Source organism: Salvelinus namaycush, unplaced genomic scaffold (assembly GCF_016432855.1).
Source record: "Salvelinus namaycush isolate Seneca unplaced genomic scaffold, SaNama_1.0 Scaffold1106, whole genome shotgun sequence".
NCBI lineage: Eukaryota > Metazoa > Chordata > Actinopteri > Salmoniformes > Salmonidae > Salvelinus > Salvelinus namaycush.
Genome location: NW_024057794.1, coordinates 17,261 through 37,204, shown reverse-complemented (window position 1 = coordinate 37,204; position 19,944 = coordinate 17,261). Strand labels below are relative to the sequence as shown.

At 42.5% G+C, this 19,944-nt stretch overlaps 1 protein-coding gene across 1 annotated transcript; it reads right to left on the bottom strand.

Annotated features, from left to right (window-relative positions):
• Nucleotides 1-4,089: 4,089 nt before the first annotated feature.
• On the bottom strand, nt 4,090-18,975 carry si:ch211-121a2.4 (transmembrane protein 205). Its single transcript, XM_038982306.1, has 4 exons — nt 18,900-18,975; nt 5,866-6,012; nt 5,612-5,775; nt 4,090-5,194 (listed from the first exon to the last, which is right to left on the bottom strand). The coding sequence occupies exons 2-4, from the start codon at nt 5,963-5,965 to the stop codon at nt 4,892-4,894; spliced, it is 567 nt and encodes a 188-aa protein (XP_038838234.1). The 5' UTR covers nt 5,966-6,012; nt 18,900-18,975; the 3' UTR covers nt 4,090-4,891.
• Nucleotides 18,976-19,944: the final 969 nt, after the last annotated feature.

The window sequence follows — 19,944 nt, the reverse complement described above, 5'->3', positions numbered from 1 at the left end:
TAATGACTCCAACCTAAGTGTATGTAAACTTCCGACTTCAACTGTATCTGAAAAGAAACTGTTTATTGTCATTCTATTTCTGAATGTCTGCTCTGGGTTTTATAAAGGGTTTGTATGTGTGACTGGGTCTCTGTAGAGGCAATTATGTTACGTTTATGATTGTCAAATCTTTTCATTTGCTTTTAAAAACAATATTATTGCACTTTTACCAGCTGTCGGTCTAGCTAGCCAATGTTAGGAGAAGGTCCGTCTGTATTTAACCAGTGTTGGGAGAAGGTGAACTATAGATGCCTTACTGTGACACGCCATGGCCAGGGTTAACTTACCCTAAAGGCTTTCACACATCGCGCCGAATGTGGATCTAGCGTTCGTGTGCCGATCGTTAGGGACCACCCACTGTAGACGTCTGACTCGTGCTTCTACATGGAAAATCGGTGCACACACTGTTCACACATTACGTTCAGAGGTGCTAAGTACTCTCTGCCACCAAACTAAAGGTGTCTGGGCCCTAAAGACCAGAGGTTAACTCCACCCTAACAATAAAAGCTCCATGTTTTCCTTAGACTTGAAGCATACAAAGACATTTAAAGGTAGACTCAGCAAAATGTTGCCACGAGCAGCACCGCAGATATTGAGATGAGCGAGATGCAAGACTTTGCTGTCACAGACAGTATGTGCACGGGTTTGTTTCATAACAACTCAAATTGAATTCTTCCGCTGCTCTATGTTCGCTACATACTTCAGTCTGAGACTGCCCTCATAATGAAGGGTGTTGTACAAAACAAAGTCATCAGATCATCTTTAACCAGGGTATCGAAGCCAATGACACATTTTCTAAACGCTGCTTTATCCAAGTGTGTTCTGGCACAGCACATCTGTCTCTGGGACCAATCAAAACGGTTAGGATGTTTGCTTTCTAGAAATCGCCGGGATCCAGACCCTTCCGTTGGCGTGGCATTTGGCCGGCGCAAGAAGTTTGGGTAGCCAGAGCACCAAAACAGCACAGAAGTTGAGTCTATTGACCCAATATGCTGTTTAGTTTTTGCATGTACGTCTTATCGCTGAGTCTACCTAGCGCAAGCGTCACTTGCTGCGAGCACGTCTCATTGATTAGTGGGTCTGTTTTAACTATAGCTGGCAGGCAACACCTTGCTTTTGTTAAAGCTTTTAGATTTGTTTCATAGTTTGGCTGTCAGAGGTCAACTTCTCCCCTAAGGGTTAAGGATGGGACTACCTTAACCCTGAAGGCTGTTTAATACTTGGTCCTTTTACATGCCATTACCCAACAACAGTCAAGTTGTCAGGTGTGGCGATATTCACCTTTTTGATATACCAATGTCTGCACTCCCCAAGGTTTTAGCTGGGTGTACTTACTTTGTGTTACTGATCTGTGTAGTAAGTTGAGTGAATCATGTTGATCACCTAACAAGGCATCTGTAACATGTCAAACTATCTTCAAAACCAGAACAATGTTTTTTATTAAAAATACCTCATCTACAACCCTTCCAAGTATTTTAGTACATAGTGAAATGGATCTTTTTTTCTGTTTATCGCACTCTGCTAGACCACTGACAGTCAGAGGCTAAACGCAGCAGGTTAAGCCTTATGTATACCTTCAATGTTCCACACCACCCCCTGGAATGAAGTGCCCCCTCATCAGGACACTAAGGGAGGTGAGTGGACGTGGAACCCTGTGCGGACTTTCGATTGAAACCCGAGGTATACAAGAAATTATTTTTATTTCTTACACTGGATTTATGTAAACAAATGACTAAAACCAAATAAAGTTAATGGAACTATATTTAACTAACAATCACAAAAAAGCTTGACAGTCAGGGAGCATTGCAATTAAGCGGTATTGATTTGTTAGAACACAGCATTAGTCATGGTAAAATGCATAGAATTGCAGGACATTTGCTTTTAAGACTGCAAAAATGTATTCTAGCACCATGGAGAAATTGGCTTAAATAAAACGTCTACCTCCGCCAAGATGGGGGGCTCAAATTCAGCCACACCCACCACCCTTTTTGATCCAGGAAAACCCCTGCATATTAGGGGTTAAATGTCTTGCTCAAGGGCACAACATATATGTTTGTTTCTTTATTTGATTAAAGCACCCCAAATTAAAAGAAATCCACTCCTACATGTAACACCAAATAAATATACAGTACCAGTCAAAAGTTGACACCTACTGCTTCCAGGGTTTTTATTTTCTACATTGTAAAATACGTGTAGACATCTATGGAATCATGTAGTAACCAAAAAAGTGTTAAACAAACAAACAAACAAATGCAAATATATTTTAGATTCTTTAAAGTAGCCACCCTTTGCCTTGATGACAGCTTTGCACACTCTCGGCATTCTCTCAACCAGCTTCACCTGGAATGCTGTTCCCACATATGCTGAGTGCTTGTTGCCTGCTTTCCCTTCACTCTACAGTTCAACTCATCCCAAACCATCTCAATTGGGTTGAGGTTGGGTGATTGTGAAGGCTAGGTCATCTGATGCAACACTCCATCACTCTCCTTGGTCAAATAGCCCTTACACAGCCTGGAGGTGTGTTGGGTCATTGTCCTGTTGAAAAACAAATTATAGACCCACTAAGACCAAACCAGATGAGATGGCGTATCGCTACAGAATGCTGTGGTATCCATGCTGGTTAAGTGTGCCTTGAATTCTAAATATATCAGACAGTGTCGCCAGCAAAGCACCATCACCTCCACGCTTCACAGCGGGAACCACACATGCGGAGATCATCCGTTCACCTACTCTGTGTCTCAAAGACACGGCGGTTGGAACCAAAAATCTCAAATTTGGACTCATCAGACCAAAGGACAGATTTCCACTGGTCTAATGTCCTTTGCTTATGTTTCTTTGCCCAAGCAAGTCTTCTTATTGGTGTGGTTTCTTTGCAGAAGTGTGACCATGAAGGCCTGATTCAGTTGATGTTGAGATGTCTGTTACTTGAATTCTGAAGTATTTATTTGGGCTGCAATTTCTGAGGCTGGTAACTAACTTTATTGCAGCAGAGGTAACTCTGGGTCTTCCTTTCCTGTGGCGATCCTCATGAGAGCCAGTTTCATCATAGCGCTTGGTTTTTGCAACTGCACTTGAAGAAATGTTTTTGCATAATATGGACTTGGTCTTTTACCAAATAGGGCTATCTTCTGTATACCATCCCTACTTTGGCTCAAACGCATTAAGAAGGAAAGAAATTCCACAAATTAACTTTTAAGACACACCTGTTAATTTAAATGTATTCCAGGTGACTACCTCATGAAGCTGGTTGAGAGAATGCAAAGCTGTCAAGAATCTCATATATTTTGATTTATTTAACACTTTTGGTTACTACATGATTCCATGTGTAATTTCATAGTTTGTCTTAACTATTATTCTACAATGTAGAAAAACAAATGGCTTCCACCATTTCAAAGTAGTCAACTAAGTGGGGTCTCTATGGGTTGGGAGTGATCAGTAAATTGTGTTGCCTATGGTTTGTAAATCTAGTAGCCAACAAATGAATCACAAGATTTGGTTCAGCAATATACGCTTTTTACAAACACAAAAGAAAATTGACAACTTTCAAATTGAGATGGCGCTACCCACGCTGTCACAGAGGAGTCCGTTCTACCTCTATGAAGCCAACACACAGGTTGGAGCGTTCTCAGGACATGACGTCAAAGACACACCTGGAGGTCCCCATGGCAGCCCCACAGGATAGGCTGAGTCCTGACCTCACCCACCCCCTAATTTCTACAGGTAGATGAGGGTTGTGTACATGTGAATTCTGTGATCTCTGATCGCTCCTCTAGTAGTAGAATAAAATACATCCCTCCCTTTCCTCCAGTAGTAGAATAAAATACATCTCTCCTCTGGTTATAAAATACATCCCTCCATCTCCCCTCTAGTATAACAAAATACATCTCTCCTCCAGTAGTTGAATAAAATACATCCCTCCATCTCTGGTAGTAGAATAAAATACATCCCTCCATCTCTCTAGTAGAATAAAATACATCCCTCCATCTCTCTAGTAGAATAAAATACATCCCTCCATCTCTGGTAGTAGAATAAAATACATCCCTCCATCTCTCTAGTAGAATACAATACATCCCTCCATCTCTCTGGTAGTAGAATAAAATACATCCCTCCATCTCTCTGGTAGTAGAATAAAATACATCCCTCCATCTCTCTGGTAGTAGAATAAAATACATCTCTCCTCCAGTAGAATAAAATACATCTCCATCTCTCTGGTAGTAGAATAAAATACATCCCTCCATCTCTCTGGTAGTAGAATAAAATACATCTCTCCATCTCTCCTCTAGTAGAATAAAATACATCCCTCCATCTCTCTAGTAGAATACAATACATCCCTCCATCTCTCTGGTAGTAGAATAAAATACATCCCTCCATCTCTCTGGTAGTAGAATAAAATACATCTCTCCTCCAGTAGAATAAAATACATCTCTCCATCTCTCCTCTAGTAGAATAAAATACATCCCTCCATCTCTCTAGTAGAATACAATACATCCCTCCATCTCTCTGGTAGTAGAATAAAATACATCCCTCCATCTCTCTGGTAGTAGAATAAAATACATCTCTCCTCCAGTAGAATAAAATACATCTCCATCTCTCTGGTAGTAGAATAAAATACATCCCTCCATCTCTCCTCTAGTAGAATAAAATCCATCCCTCCCTCTCCTCTAGTAGAATAAAATCCATCGCTCCTCTAGTAGAAGATTAAAATGGCTGAACTTTAAAAAGAACAGCTGGCTGGTGAGTGTAGGGCGGCTCATAGTAATGTGAATGGAATGGTATGAAACCATGATTTTAATGTGTCGATACCATTCATTCCAGCCACCCGTGGACTTACCATCCATATTTCGTAACTGTGCTATAGTGAAGTAAGGTTCTCTGCTAGGTAGTACAGGCTGTATGCATTGCAGGTAATGCAGCAGATGTTACACAGCGAAGACAACAGTCTGTAAAGCCACAGCCGACAAGACAGACTCCTGTATCTACCGTCTGTCTCACACAGCTTGGCGTAAGCCTCCCTATTGGTAGACAGACCAATGTCCTGGCCCAATCCTTGGGCTTGCTCCATTAGATGCATGTCTTCCATTATCTCTGATGTCATCTGACCGAACCACTGGGCGTTGACCACTGCTACCGACACACACAGGAAGTATACCCCAATCTACAGAGAGAGACAAAGTATATCAATGTATGAAAGCAGCTGCATAGCTGATTAGAGGAATGACTCCAGATGTAATCGAGTCCCTGACAAGGTTACAGATCTGGGGGAGAATCTCAATTACATACTCGTCTCCTTCTCATAAACCCATTGAGAAAGCCAGAGGTCCCTCCCTTCGGACCTTCTCCAATGGGTTATGAGGAGAGGATTCTCCCACGGTCAGGACTCCTTGTGTACCTGTAAGGTCTCCCTGGGAGAATCTGTTGCATACTTCACGTCCTCTCCTTTTCATAACCCATTGGAGGAGAAGGTCTGAAAGGAGGGACCTCTGGCTTTCTCATCCAATGGGTTTTGAGAAGGAGATGAGTATGCAATTGAAATCTTCCCTGTCATCTAGCAGGGTGGTAGGGTCAGGGTTACCTGGAAGGCCTCTCTGTCATCTAGCAGGTCTGCAGGGTGGTAGACAGCAAACAGCGTCAGGTTGAGGAAGGCACAGAGAGAGCCCAGGTGAAGGTAGAACGGAACCAGTCTGCTCTGGATCAAACCAAATGTGTGTCTGTTCAGGTGGCTGTCCATCACAAAGCCTGATCAAAAACACACAGGAGCCCTATAGGAGTACTGTCCATCATACACCCTCTCACAGGGTTAAGGGGTTTAGAGGTCAAGGTACTTACTAGATATGCAGGTAAACCAGATCTGCATGCCCCAGTAGGTGGACAGCAGCACCAGTTGCAGCAGTTTGGCCGAGAGGCTGGGATCCCCTTCAGTGGTCATTGTCAGTCCAGCCGTCTCGTTCCACCTCTTTCTCTCTGCCTGGATCCCTGTAAGCAGACACACAGGGTTATTCCTCTCTGACCCTGTCCCCCAACTAAGTCACCAGCAGTAGCAGGTTACTGGGCCAGAGGTGAAAGTCTAGTTTCAGAATGACAGCAATGTACAACTAGCTAGCTAGCTACTCCACTTAAGTCTGTTTCCCTTGTAGTTCTAAGAATCCGACTACATGTTAATTACATTCTCTAGTCGGAACGTGGCAATGCCACGATCAGGACAGCGCGAGATATGTCTTAGAAAACATACCTCAATCCAGTGATGGGAGATGTCAGTGTACTAATTATGGCAACTGACAAATCAGAAAGATTAAAAACGAGGAGCATTACAATGAAACCTTTCCATCAGCATTGTAGGCAAGCTAATATTAAAGCAACCAATGCTAGGCGTTGCATTTTCATGGACTCCAATGGGCTGCTATAGCATTAGCTAGCCTAGCATGCTGATGAAAAAGACAAACTAGCAGTACTTCAATCTTATCGATTCATCAGAGAATGCTGTTCATTGACCACAGCTCAGTGTTCAACACCATAGTGCCCTCCAAGCTCAGGACCCTGGAACTGAACACCTCCCTCTGCAACTGGATCCTGGACTTCCTAACAGGCCGCCCCTATATAGTGAGGGTAGGCAACAACACATCCGCCATGCTGACAACACGCGGGCCACTCCTGTGCACGACTCCAACATCAAGTTTACTGACAACATGACGGTGGTAGGCCTGATCACCGACGACGATAAAACAGTCTATAGGGAAGTCAGTGACCTGCCAGGACAACAACCTCTCACTCAATGTTGCAAGACAAAGGAGCCGATCATGGACTACAGGAAACAGAGGGACGAGCATGCCCCCATCCACGGGGCTGTAGTGGAGTAGGTTGAGAGCTTCAAGTTCCTGTGTCCACATCACTAAGGAATTAACATGGTCCACACACCAACAGGTGTGAAAAAGGCACAACAAAATGCCTCTTCCCCTTCAGGAGGCTGAAAAGATTTGGCATGGGTCCTCAGATCCTCAAAAAGGTCTACAGCTACACCATTGAGAGCATCTTGACTGGCTGCATCACCGCTTGGTATGGCAACTGCTTGGCATCCGACTGCAAGGAGCTACAGAGGGTAGTGTGGTAGAGCTCCCTGCTATCCAGGACCTCTATACCAGGCGGTATAAATCCCTACAAATTGTCTTAGACTCCAGCCACCCAAATCATACATATGATGCTGTCCGGTCAAAAAGATTGATATTGTTGCCACCAGTAGCATTGAATGCAAGGGAAGCAAGCAAGCATTTGGCCTCCCTTGATTAAAATAAGTGTCAAGGGAAGCCAGTTTGGATTTGGCTTCACTCCAATCAATATATAATTGACAGAAACAACTTGAATTGTTGCATCTCGTTGTGTTGTCCTCCGGTGGCTACCTAGCTAAAATTGTCCCCTTTCTAAATTAGCCATGGATGGAGATAGAGATAGGAATTTGGACTTGTGGTTTTAATTCTACATACTGGCCAATGATTATAACGGCGATTCTGATGCAACCATAAATTCATACATTGTGCCCCTGGCCTGAGAGAATGAAAGTTCAATATGTAGCTACACTGAACAAAAATATAAACGTAACATGTAAAGTGTTGGACTCATGGGCTTGAAATAAAAGATCAATGTTCCATACACACAAAAAGATTCTCTCTCATTTTGTGCACAATGTGTTTACATCCCTGTTAGTGAGCATTTCTCCTTTGTCAAGATAATCCATCCACCTGACAGGTGTGGCATATCAAGAAGCTTAAACAGCAGGATCATTACACAGATGCACCTTATGCTGGGGACATTTACATAAGCATTGACACTTTACTCAGTACTTTGTTGAAGCATCTTTGGCAGCGGTTACAGCCTCATCTTCTTGGGTATGATGCTACAAGCTTGACACACCTGTATCTGGGGAGTTTCTCCCATTCTTCTCTGCACATCCTCTCAAGCTGTGTCAGGTTTGATGGGGAGTGTCGCTGCACAGCTATTTTCAGGTCTCTCCAGAGCTCTGGCTGAGCCACTCAAGGACATTCAGAGACTTGTCCCGAAGCCACTCCTGCGTTGTGTTGGCTGTGTGCTTAGTGTCATTCTCCTGTTGGAAGGTGAAGCTTCGCCCCAGTCTGAGGTCCTGAGCGCTCTGGAGCAGGTTTTCATCAATCTGTGCCCCGGCACTCCTCTCAGAGCTCTACAGACAATTCCTTCGACTTCATGGCTTGGTTTTTGCTCTGACATGCACTCTCAACTGTGGGACCTTATATAGACAGGTGTGCCTTTCCAAATCATGTCCAATCAATTTATTTTACTCCAATTAAGTTGTAGAAACATCAAGGATGATCAATGGAAACAGGATGCACCTGAGCTCAATTTCGAGTCTCATAGCAAAAGGTTTGAATACTTATGTAAACACATGTTTTCCCCCACTGTCATTATGGGGTATTGTGTGTAGATTGTTGAGGATAAAAAATAAAATAAAAAGTAATCCACTTTAGAGTAAGTGCACTGTATATAGACACACCCTATGTTTAAATAAAATCAACTATATGTAGGCTACTAAGCTTGTCTGATGCTTTAAGCAATGTGATTAAAAATGAAGACAAATTACTAACGAGGGAGTGAGATCAATATAACCTACCCAGAAGGGGGAGAAAAATTAACTCCTTAAGTTGCTGGTAATATATACCAGCGGTCGGCAACCTTTTCCATTTGGAGTGTCAAGTTATCATGCCAATTATGATTTTCAAATGCACATTTTCATTAAATAGTTTCATTTATAATAAAGTCTTCATATCTCAACATCAATGTCATGTGGTTAACCAAAATTATACAATTCTAAAAGTAACTTTTATTGCTAACTATGTAAAAATAGTCTCTATAAAGCCAACATCCTGATAAAAATGAATACCCTATAAATCACATCGGCCTGTCTGCAACGAACTTGAAACATTGTATCAACCAGATCCAGCCCCAAACTGGTGCTAACCAACTGGCAACATTGTATAAAATATTAACCTGGTCCAGCCCCAAACTGGTGCTAACCAACTGGCAACATTGTATAAAATATTAACCTGGTCCAGCCCAAACTGGTGCTAACCAACTGGCAACATTGTATAAAATATTAACCTGGTCCAGCCCAAACTGGTGCTAACCAACTGGCAACATTGTATAAATATTAACCTGGTCCAGCCCCAAACTGGTGCTAACCAACTTGCAACATTGTATAAATATTAACCTGGTCCAGCCCCAAACTGGTGCTAACCAACTGGCAACATTGTATAAAATATTCTGTCCCCTCAGTGTTTCCTGTATCAGTGAGCTCTGGACAGACACAGCTGTAGACTATTTGCTTAAGGGATAAGAAGTCATCAGGTAGGCATATTTTATGAAGTTTCCACTGGATCAGAGCATAACATTTTTCCCTTTCATGCTGGGTGGTAGAGAACTGGAAGAGAACTGGAAATATTTCTCTAATAGGCTACTTTGAGGAATTATTGTCATTCTCAATGGATGTAAAAACAGACTTTGTTTACTTGCTGTTTGAGGAAGAAAAACAGACTTTGAGAAGCTCCACGGTGGTGGTGAGTTAAGACAATCAGACATACTATCAGATCCCCAAAAGGGACACATTTTATAGGACTACATTTGCGCGCAGGCCAGGTCACCTAGGACTACTTCTATCTGTAATCAGGTGCGTGTCCTTACTCAAGAATGGCAGGAGCGCTCCAAACAAAAGACAATTAATTGACAACTCATAAATGGAATGAAATAAACCAAAACTTGTTTCTCACAAGTGTAGCCCAGGTTGTGAGTCTGCAAACGACGTGTCCACTCCTACAATGAGAACTGTAAAATACTAATAATATATTGAATGCATAAACAGAAATTACAGTAACCAAACAAACATTGTAGATTAGAAATGATGGTAACGTTAAATGTACTACTGGTAATATTGGTGTGCCATCCCCGCGGCCTCCACAATGGATTAGTCCATCCCCGCGGCCTCTACAATGGATTAGTCCACTGAGACAGGCCTCTACAATGGATTAGTCCATCCCCGCGGCCTCTACAATGGATTAGTCCACTGAGACAGGCCTCCACAATGGATTAGTCCACTGAGACAGGCCTCCACAATGGATTAGTCCATCCCCGCGGCCTCTACAATGGATTAGTCCATCCCCGCGGCCTCTACAATGGATTAGTCCATCCCCGCGGCCTCTACAATGGATTAGTCCATCCCCGCGGCCTCCACAATGGATCAGTCCACTGAGACAGGCCTCCACAATGGATTAGTCCATCCCCGCGGCCTCCACAATGGATCAGTCCACTGAGACAGGCCTCCACAATGGATTAGTCCATCCCCGCGGCCTCTACAATGGATTAGTCCATCCCCGCGGCCTCTACAATGGATTAGTCCACTGAGACAGGCCTCTACAATGGATCAGTCCACTGAGACAGGCCTCTACAATGGATCAGTCCACTGAGACAGGCCTCTACAATGGATTAGTCCACTGAGACAGGCCTCCACAATGGATCAGCTTGAGAGGATCTGCAGAGAAGAATGGGGAAACTCCCCAAATACAGGTGTGCCAAGCTTGTAACATCATACGCAAGAAAACTTGAGGCTGTAATCGCTGCCAAAGATGCTTCAACAAAGTACTGAGTAATGGGTCTTTATCGAAATAAAACAGGGTTATACCTTACAGTGAAATGCTTACTTACAAGCCCTTAACCAACAATGCAGTTTTTAAAAAAAATAGCAAAAATAATAATAATAATAATTAACTTCTTTGGGGTAGGGGGCAGTATTTTCACGTCCGGATGAAAAGCGTGCCCAGAGTAAATGGCCTGCTACTCAGCCATAAAAGCTAGAATATGCATATTATTAGTAGATTTGGATAGAAAACACTCTGAATGAAATCTGTGAGTATAACAGAACTCATATGGCAGGCAAAAACCTGAGAAAAAATCCAAACAGGAAGTGGGAAATCTGAGGTTGGTCGATTTTCAACTCAGCTCCTATTGAAGATAGTGGGATATTGGTAATGTTGCACTTCCTAAGGCTTCCACTAGATGTCAATAGTCTTTAGAACCTTGTCTGATGCCTCTACTGTGAAGTGGGGCTGAATGAGAGGGGATTGAGTAAGGTCTACCATGACCTGACCATGCGCGTTCATGTGAGAGCGAGCTCTGTTCCATCGCACTTCTGAAGACAAAGGAATTCTCCGGTTGGTACATTATTGAAGAATTATGTTAAAAACATCCTAAAGATTGATTCAATACTTTCTCATGTTTTTACGGACTGTAATATAACTTTTTTTAACTTTTCGTCCGAAATTTCTGCTGGACCTGCCCGCGCGTCGTGAGTTTGGAAAGTGTACTGAACGCTAGAACAACAAGGAGGAATTTGGACATAAATGATGGACATTATCGAACAAAACAAACATTTATTGTGGAACTGGGATTCCTGGGAGTGCATTCTGATGAAGATCATCAAAGGTAAGTGAATGTTTATAATGTTATTTCTGACTTCTGTTGACTGCACAATATGGCTGATATATTTGTGTCTTGATTGGGCTCTGAGCGCCAACTCAGATTATTGTATGGTTTGCTTTTTAAGTAAAGCTTTTTTGAAATCTGACAAAGCGGTTGCATTAAGGAGAAGTGCATCTAAAATTCCATGTTTAATACTTGTATTTTCATCAACATTTATAATGAGTATTTCTGTAAATGGATGTGGCTCTCTGCAAAATCACCAGATGTTTTGGAACTTCTGAACGTAACGCGCCAATGTATATTCAGATTTTTGGATATAAATATGAACTTTACCAAACAAAACATACATGTATTGTGTAACATGAAGTCCTATGAGTGTCATCTGATGAAGATCATCAAAGGTTAGTGATTAATTTTATCTATATTTCTGCTTTTTGTGAATCCTCTCTTTGGCTGGAAAAATGGCTGTGTTATTCTGTGAATAGGCACTCACCTAACATAATCGTTTGGTTTGCTTTCGTCGTAAAGCCTTTTTGAAATCGGACACTGTGGCTGGATTTACAACAAGTGCATCTTTAAAATGGTGTAAAATACTTGTTTGTTTGAGGAAATTTAATTATGGGATTTCTGTTGTTTTGAATTTGGCGCCCTGCAGTTTCACTGGCTGTTGAAGAAGTGGGACGCTACCGTCTCACATACCCTAGAGAGGTTAAGGAGTAGCAGTGAAATAACAATAGCTAGGCTGTCAATTTTTTATTTATTTTTTCACCTTTATTTAACCAGATAGGCTAGTTGAGAACAAGTTCTCATTTGCAACTGCGATGTGAAGGGGCACCGGTTAGTTGAGGTGATTGAGGTTATATATACACACGTGAGTAGAGTTATTAAAGTGACTTATGCATAGATAATAACAGTAGCAGCTGCGTAAAAGAATGGGGAGGGGGGGGTCCAATGCAAGTAGTCTGGGTAGCCATTTGATTAGATGTTCAGTAGTCTTATGGCTTGGGGGTAGAAGCTGTTTAGAAGCCTTTTGGACCTCGACTTGGCGCTCCGATACCACTTGCCGTGCGGTAGCAGGGAGAACAGTCTATGACTAGTGATGCAACCAGTCAGGAAGCTCTCGATGGTGCAGCTATAGAACCTTTTGAGGATCTGAGGACCCATGCCAAATCTTTTCAGTCTCCCGAGGGGGGAATAGGTTTTGTTGTGACCTCTTCACGACTGTCTTGGTGTCCTTGGACCATGTTAGTTTGTTGGTGATGTGGACATCAAGGAACTTGAAGCTCTCAACCTGCTCCACTGCAGCCCCGTCGATGAGAATGGGGGTGTGCTAGGTCCTCCGTTTCCTGTAGTCCACAATCATCTCCTTTTTCTTGATCACGTTGAGGGAGAGGTTGTCCTTGCACCACATGGCCAGGTCTCTGACTTCCTCCCTATAGGCTGTCTCATCGTTGTTGGTGATCAGGCCTACCACTGTTGTGTCATCGGCAAACTTAATGATGGTGTTGGAGTCATGCCTGGCCGTGCAGTCATGAGTGAACAGGGAGTGGCGGATGTGTTGTTATGTGTTGTTACCTACCCTTACCACCTGGGGGCGGCCCGTCAGGAAGTCCAGGATCCAGTTGCAGAGGGAGGTGTTTAGTCCCAGGGTCCTTAGCTAAGTGATGAGCTGTAGTCAATGAATAGCATTCTCACATAGGTGTTCCTTTTGTCCAGGTGTGAAAGGGCAGTGTGGAGTGCTATTGAGATTGCATCATCTGTGGATCTGTTGGGGGCGGTATGCAAAGTGGAGTGGGTCTAGGGTTTCTGGGATAATGGTGTTGATGTGAGCCATGACCAGCCTTTCAAAGCACTTCATGGCTACAGACATGAGTGCTACGGGTCGGTAGTCATTTAGGCAGGTTACCTTAGTGTTCTTGGGCACAGGGACTATGGTGGTCTGCTTGAAACATGTTGGTATTATAGACTCAGTCAGGGACAGATTGAAAATGTCAGTTAAGACACTTGCTAGTTGGTCAGCACATGCTCGCAGTACACATCCTAGTAATCCGTCTGGCCCTGCGGCCTTGTGAATGTTGACCTGTTTAAAGGTCTTACTCACATCGGCTGCGGAGAGCGTAGTCACAGTCTTCCGGAACAGCTGGTGCTCTCATGCATGTTTGTGTTACTTGCCTCAAGCGAGTATAAAAGTAAATTAGCTCGTCTGGTAGGCTTGTGTCACTGGGCAGCTCTCGGCTGTGCTTCCCTTTGTAGTCTAATAGTTTGCAAGCCCTGCCACATCCGAGCATCCGAGCCGGTGTAGTATGACTCGATCTTAGTCCTGTATTGAGGGTTTGGCTGTTTGATGGTTCGTCGGAGGGCATAGCGGGATTTCTTATAAGCTTCCGGGTTAGAGTCCTGCTCCTTGAAAGCGGTAGCTCTACCCTTTAGCTCAGTGCAGATGTTGCCTGTAATCCATGGCTTCTGGTTGGGGTATGTACATACAGTCACTGTGGGGGGGACGTCATCGATGCACTTATTGATGAAGCTTTCCGCGATATCTTTTCCAAAGGCACTGTACGCTGCTGCTACTGTTCATCTATCTTGTTGCCTAGTCACTTTATCCGTACCTACAGTACCAGTCAAAAGTTGACACACCTACTCATTCAAGGGTTTTTCTTTATTTTTTACTATTTTCTACATTGTAGAATAATAGTGAAGACATCTTAACTATGAAATAACGCATATGGAATCATGTAGTAACAGAAAAGTGTTAAATCAAAATATATTTTGTATTTCAGATTCTTCAAGGTAGCCATGACAGTTTTGCACACTCTTGGCATTCTCTCAACCAACTTCACCTGGAATGCGTTTCCAACAGTTCCCACATATGCTGAGCCTTTGTTGGCTGCTTTTCCTTCACTCATCATAAACCATCTCAATTGGGTTGAGGTCGGGTGATTGTGGAGGCCAGGTCATCTGATGCAGCACTCCATCACTCTCCTTCTTGGTCAAATAGCCCTTACACAGCCTGGAGGTGTGTTGGGTCATTGTCCTGTTGAAAAACAAATGATAGTCCCACTAAGACCAAACCAGGTGGGATGGCGTATCGCTACAGAATGCTGTGGTATCCATGCTGGTTAAGTGTGCCTTGAATTCTAAATAAATCACTGACAGTGTAACCAGCAAAGCACCATCACACCACCTCCATGCTTCACGGTGGGAACCACACAGGCGGCTATCATCCATTCACCTACTCTGCATCTCACAAAGACACGGCGGTTGGAACCAAAAATCTAAAATTTGGACTGATCAGACCAAAGGACAGATTTCCACCGGTCTAATGTCCATTACTCGTGTTTCTTGGCCCAAGCAAGTCTCTTCTTATTGGTGTCCTTTAGTGGTTTCTTTGCAGCAATTCGACCATGAAGACCTGATTCACGCAGTCTCCTCTGAACAGTTGATGTTTAGATGTGTCTGTTACTTGAACTCTGAAGCATTTATTTGGGCTGCAATCTGAGGTGCAGTTAACTCTAATGAATGTATCCTCTGCAGCAGAGGTAACTCTGGGTCTTCCTTTCCTGTGGCGGTCCTCATGAGAGCCAGTTTCATCATAGCACTTGGTTTTTACGACTGCAATTTAAGCAACTTTCAAAATCCTTGAAATTCTCCAGATTGACTGACCTTCATGTCTTAAACAACCCTTGTGTAGTCTTAACAAAAAGGTACTGCATAGGTGTAAACATTTTTTTAGCAAGAGACAGCACTTGTATAGCCTAAGATAGAAGCAGAAATGTGAAAAAGTAGTCTTGAATGCATTTTATTGAAAGGAAACAATACATCTTGAACTTTTTTGGCAACATAGTGATATTCTTATACTGTACAATGAGGAATTCAACTACAAAATACTAGTCTTCTCACATTTTTTTAACCATTGCCCCACCCACAAGGTGTATAAACAAATAAGAATAAACTAGATACAAAAACCTGAACATAAATCAATGAAATCTAATTAGCACATGTAGGAAAGTATGCAAGTGTGTGTGCATGGACTTTGCAGATGTATTTGTTTTACAGTCCTTTGGCTCTCCCTTCTTTGAATGTGTGGGGTTACAAGTGTCTTTCCCAGCTGCTCCAGGAACACCCTCTTGTTCCGCTTATCAGGCATCCAGGTAGGGTTGATCTTGTTCCATATCACGAAGGCATTGTATGAGGACACATCAATGAGGATATGGAAGATGACCAGGGGCCAGTCATCCTGCAGCTGTAAGTTCCAATCACCTTGTCCACACCTCCTTTGTTGTGGTTGTAGTCCAGGATGATGTCTGGCTTCCTGTCCTTATGATTACTGATCTCAGCCGTTTTGTGCAGTGTGCTAAGGAGGACCATATTCTTGTTCCTCTTTGGGAGGTAAGAAACTAGAGTGGTGGTGAAGGCAAACTTTGATGAGAAGGCCTCTCTCCCCTTTGTTGCGAGGAGTGTAGGGGGGAGCTCAGGCTTGTTCTTTCTAACTGTGCCAACCATGGTGATCTTCTTCTGGAGCTGCTGGCTGAGTTGATAAGAGGTGAAGAAATTGTCACACGTGACATTGTGCCTCCTCAGTCCATCTGTCACATCAAGCACAACCCGCATCACCTGGTTCTTCTCCGGGCCTCCACCGGTCAGCTTCCCTGTGTAGACTTGAATCTTCCAAGCGTAGCTGAATTGTGTGTCACAGGCCACCCATATCTTGACGCCATACTTTGCTGACTTGCTGGGCATATACTACCGGTAGGACAGCGACCTTTTGACAAAAGAGATTACTATCAGTAATTAGTGTCAGTGTCACAGAAAACAATCACATAAATCAATGATATTACAGCAATACATAATAAAATTAACAGTGAATCACTTACATTACAGATATGAAAATAAAGATGTACCTCTGAATGGAACCAGTTGCTCATCCACTGTTACTTCAGGCCCAGGGTTGTAGAGGTACGGCAGACGCTTCACCCACTTCTTATGGCTCCAGTTTGTCTCTCACACGTCTTGACTCACAGTTATCAAATCTTTGCATTCTTGAGATCGTGTGAAAGACTTTGTGGCATCGTGGCACAGAAAATCGCCCTTCCACTCTCTGCATCCCAGAGACTACATGTAGCCTCGCCTCTGGACCTATACACACCCGCTAAGATTAGCAGCCCTATGTAGGCACACAGGTCAATCTCATCCATCCTTTTCCAGTCTCCATATTTACAGAAACCCTCCAAATTTGTCATTTCCAGGATGATTTTTTTGATGGCTGGTGTGAACAAGTAGAATGTTGAGGCAATGTCCTGGGCAACTGCATGCCTTGTGGGCCATCCTTATGACATGTGTGCTGCCATCCTGCCCTGGTTATCATATGGTGACAAGGACCATGTTATTTTGCTGCTCTTTGACAAAAATGTATCTTTCAGCTTGGGATTTCTCCATCTGAAGATGATGCATCGTGCTCTGGGTTGTGTATTCTTCCCCATCTTCTTCTTTAAATACCTCTTCTAAACCATTGTTCTCTTGTTCCTCCTGGACATCTGAAGAAAATAAAAATCAGATCTACGACCTGTTGGGCACTGAAACGTGCACTCATGGCTTCAGCAGAGAACTGGAGGGACTGTCATCTGCAGCACCTTTATAGCCTCTGACTGCATTCACCATTAGCAAACAATGTTTTCAAGAAATGTTTATTTTGTCTGAAATTGTTTTTATTTTGTCTGTGAACTTGAGTCATGTGTGGGGTCGTGAGTTCAATCAGTAGCACACAATCTCAATTTCTCATTGTTGTGGGGTTTTTTTTGGTGTGTAAATTATTTTATAACTGCCGGATCAAAAATGACCCTCAGAATCTTTGTACCCTGGTGGAGTACAGCTTTCATGTAAATATGAACAAAGGCGATGTTTACTTTTTCTAATGTTGGGGTCACTCTAGGAAAAGTCATCACATTTCAAGTTGAAAAAATATTTATGGGGTTTTCTCTGCTGTTCAACATAGTGGCGGGTCATTTTTGATACTTAAGACAATACGAGGGTTTACCAAATACGGCTATCTTCTGTACCACCCCTACCTTATCACAACAACTGATTAGCTCAAATGCATTAAGGAACGAAATTCCACAAATTCACTTTTAACAAGGCACATCTGTTAATTGAAATTCCTTCCAGGTGACTACATCATGAAGTTGGTTGAGAGAATGCCAAGAGTGTGCAAAGCTGTCATCAAGGCAAAGGGTGGCTACTTTGAATAATCTCAAATATTAAATATATTTTTTCATTTTTTTGGTTACTACATGATTCCATATGTTATTTCATAGTTTTGATGTCTTCACTATTATTCTACAATGTAGAAAATAGTAAAAAATAAAATAAAAACACTGGAATGAGTAGGTGTGTCCACATTTTCGACTGGCACTGTATACGTTATGTAACGTTACATATCTCTCAATTACCTAGTACCCTCACACATCGACTCGGTACTGGTACCCAGTGTATATAGCCACGGTATCGTTACTCATTGTGTACTTATTCCTCGTTATTTTATTTCAAATTTTTTCCTCTCTGCATTGTTGGGAAGGGCACGTAATTAAGAATGTCATTGTTAGTCTGCAGCGGTTGTTTACGAAGCATGTGACAAAATGACATTTATCTCTGCGCTGTCCTGATCCACATCGACTCGGTACTGGTAATTAACGTGTCGTCCGATTCTTACGGCTATTTCCCAACAGCTTTACACTGTTGTGTCCCTTGATTATTTCGACCCCAGAACAATGTGTTGTTGATATGCTATGTTGTTGTCTTAGGTCTCTATGTAACGTTAGTGTTGTGATGTGCGTTTTGTCCTAGATTTTTATTTAAATGTATGTTTAATCCCCGTCCCCGCAGAAGACATTTTTTGTAGGCCGTCGTTGTAAATAATAATGTGTTCTTAACTGACTTGCCTAGTTATACATGTTTTTTTTATCCGTCTGACAGCATAGAACATGACTAGCTAACTAGCTGCAGACATACTTAGCCAGCTAGCTGGTTACAGCATGCTACTTAGTTAGGCAGCTAACGTTAGCCGGCAAGCCATTTGCTCAGAGTGGAAAAAACCATAAAACAAGCCAGCTTCAATGTCACCTTCCACGAACTACGTTGGCTAGCTACTTCACTTATGTGTTGTCATGTTTCAAAAGAGGTACTGTAGCTGCTAGCTAACTGCTGGCTGCCTGGCAGGTTAGCTAGCCAATTATGAAAAGTCAAGACAGGCTTGCTACCTAAATTGTGCAAAGTTGTCTAATCGTGCATAAAGATTTCAATAATTTGTAATCAGTGCTTTTCAGGCCAACGTCCATTAATCTCTATTTAGGAAATGAATGTTATTTCAACAGCACCTCAAATAGCGATCAGTTTGTTGCAGTCTTGAAAACGACACCTTTCCTTGCTGACTGGAGGGAGAGAGAGGCGCTCTTCTTCTTCGTTGGGAATCGGTTGGCGGATTTTATCCGACTTTAAGGTGCATACACTGCCACCTACTGTACTGAAGTGTGAGGCCAGTCACGGCCAACCTATAGTACATTCAACTATCTTAATTATTCTTGTTCGTAAAATGAAATAAATATTAATAATTGCACCACCAACTAACCCTACACCTATACACCACTTTTTCATTTGAAAAAACTACACTCATTAAGAACCCACTACCCCATTCCACTACTTTGACCCTATCTGCTCCTGCACCATGCGAACGACCTGGGAGAACAGGACACCATCCCTCCCTCAGGACACCATCCCTGTAACTCTTCTGAAGTCAGATCTCGTATACCAAAATACTTCTCTGCAGCTGCCACCACAATATATATTTTCTGTGATTTACGTTCCATCTCTGCGCACAGTTGATAACCATTGCTATGAACGCTAAGAAACCAACCTTACTGAAGCATACAGGACCAGTCAAGAGTTTGGACACACCTACTCATTCAAGGGTTTTTCTTTATTTTTACTATTTTCTACATTGTAGAATAATAGTGAAGACATCATCAACTATGAAATAACACGTATGGAATCATGTAGTAAGCAAAAAAGTGTTAAACAAATCAAAATATATTTTAGATTTGAGATTATTCTATGTAGCCACCCTTCGCCTTGATGACAGCCTTTACAGTGTTCGGGAGCTGCAAAGTAGCAAGCCTATATTGGAGTCCAGAATAGCGACACTGCCTTCTGGTGTTTAATGTAAGAACTGTCATTGAACCCATTGAAAATAGGCGATCTCAGCGGAGAAATATTGTAAAACATCTTTTTTTAAACGACGAAAAATAACAAACGGAAAATTATTACAAATGAGTGCAGAAAATTAAGAAATTGCAGAAACTTCTGAAATGGCGAAAGTGAAGAATTAGATGAAAATTCTGAAAATGAAGGAAATGGCAACCATTG

Coding starts and splice junctions, on each gene's coding strand:
- si:ch211-121a2.4 (XM_038982306.1), bottom strand. CDS start 5,965: ATGACCACTGAAGGGGATCCCAGCCTCTCGGCCAAACTGCTGCAACTG. Junction 5,776..5,865: donor CTGGTTTACCTGCATATCTA/GTAAGTACCTTG, acceptor GTTTTTGATCAG/GCTTTGTGATGGACAGCCAC. Junction 5,195..5,611: donor ATGACAGAGAGGCCTTCCAG/GTAACCCTGACC, acceptor CTCTCTCTGTAG/ATTGGGGTATACTTCCTGTG.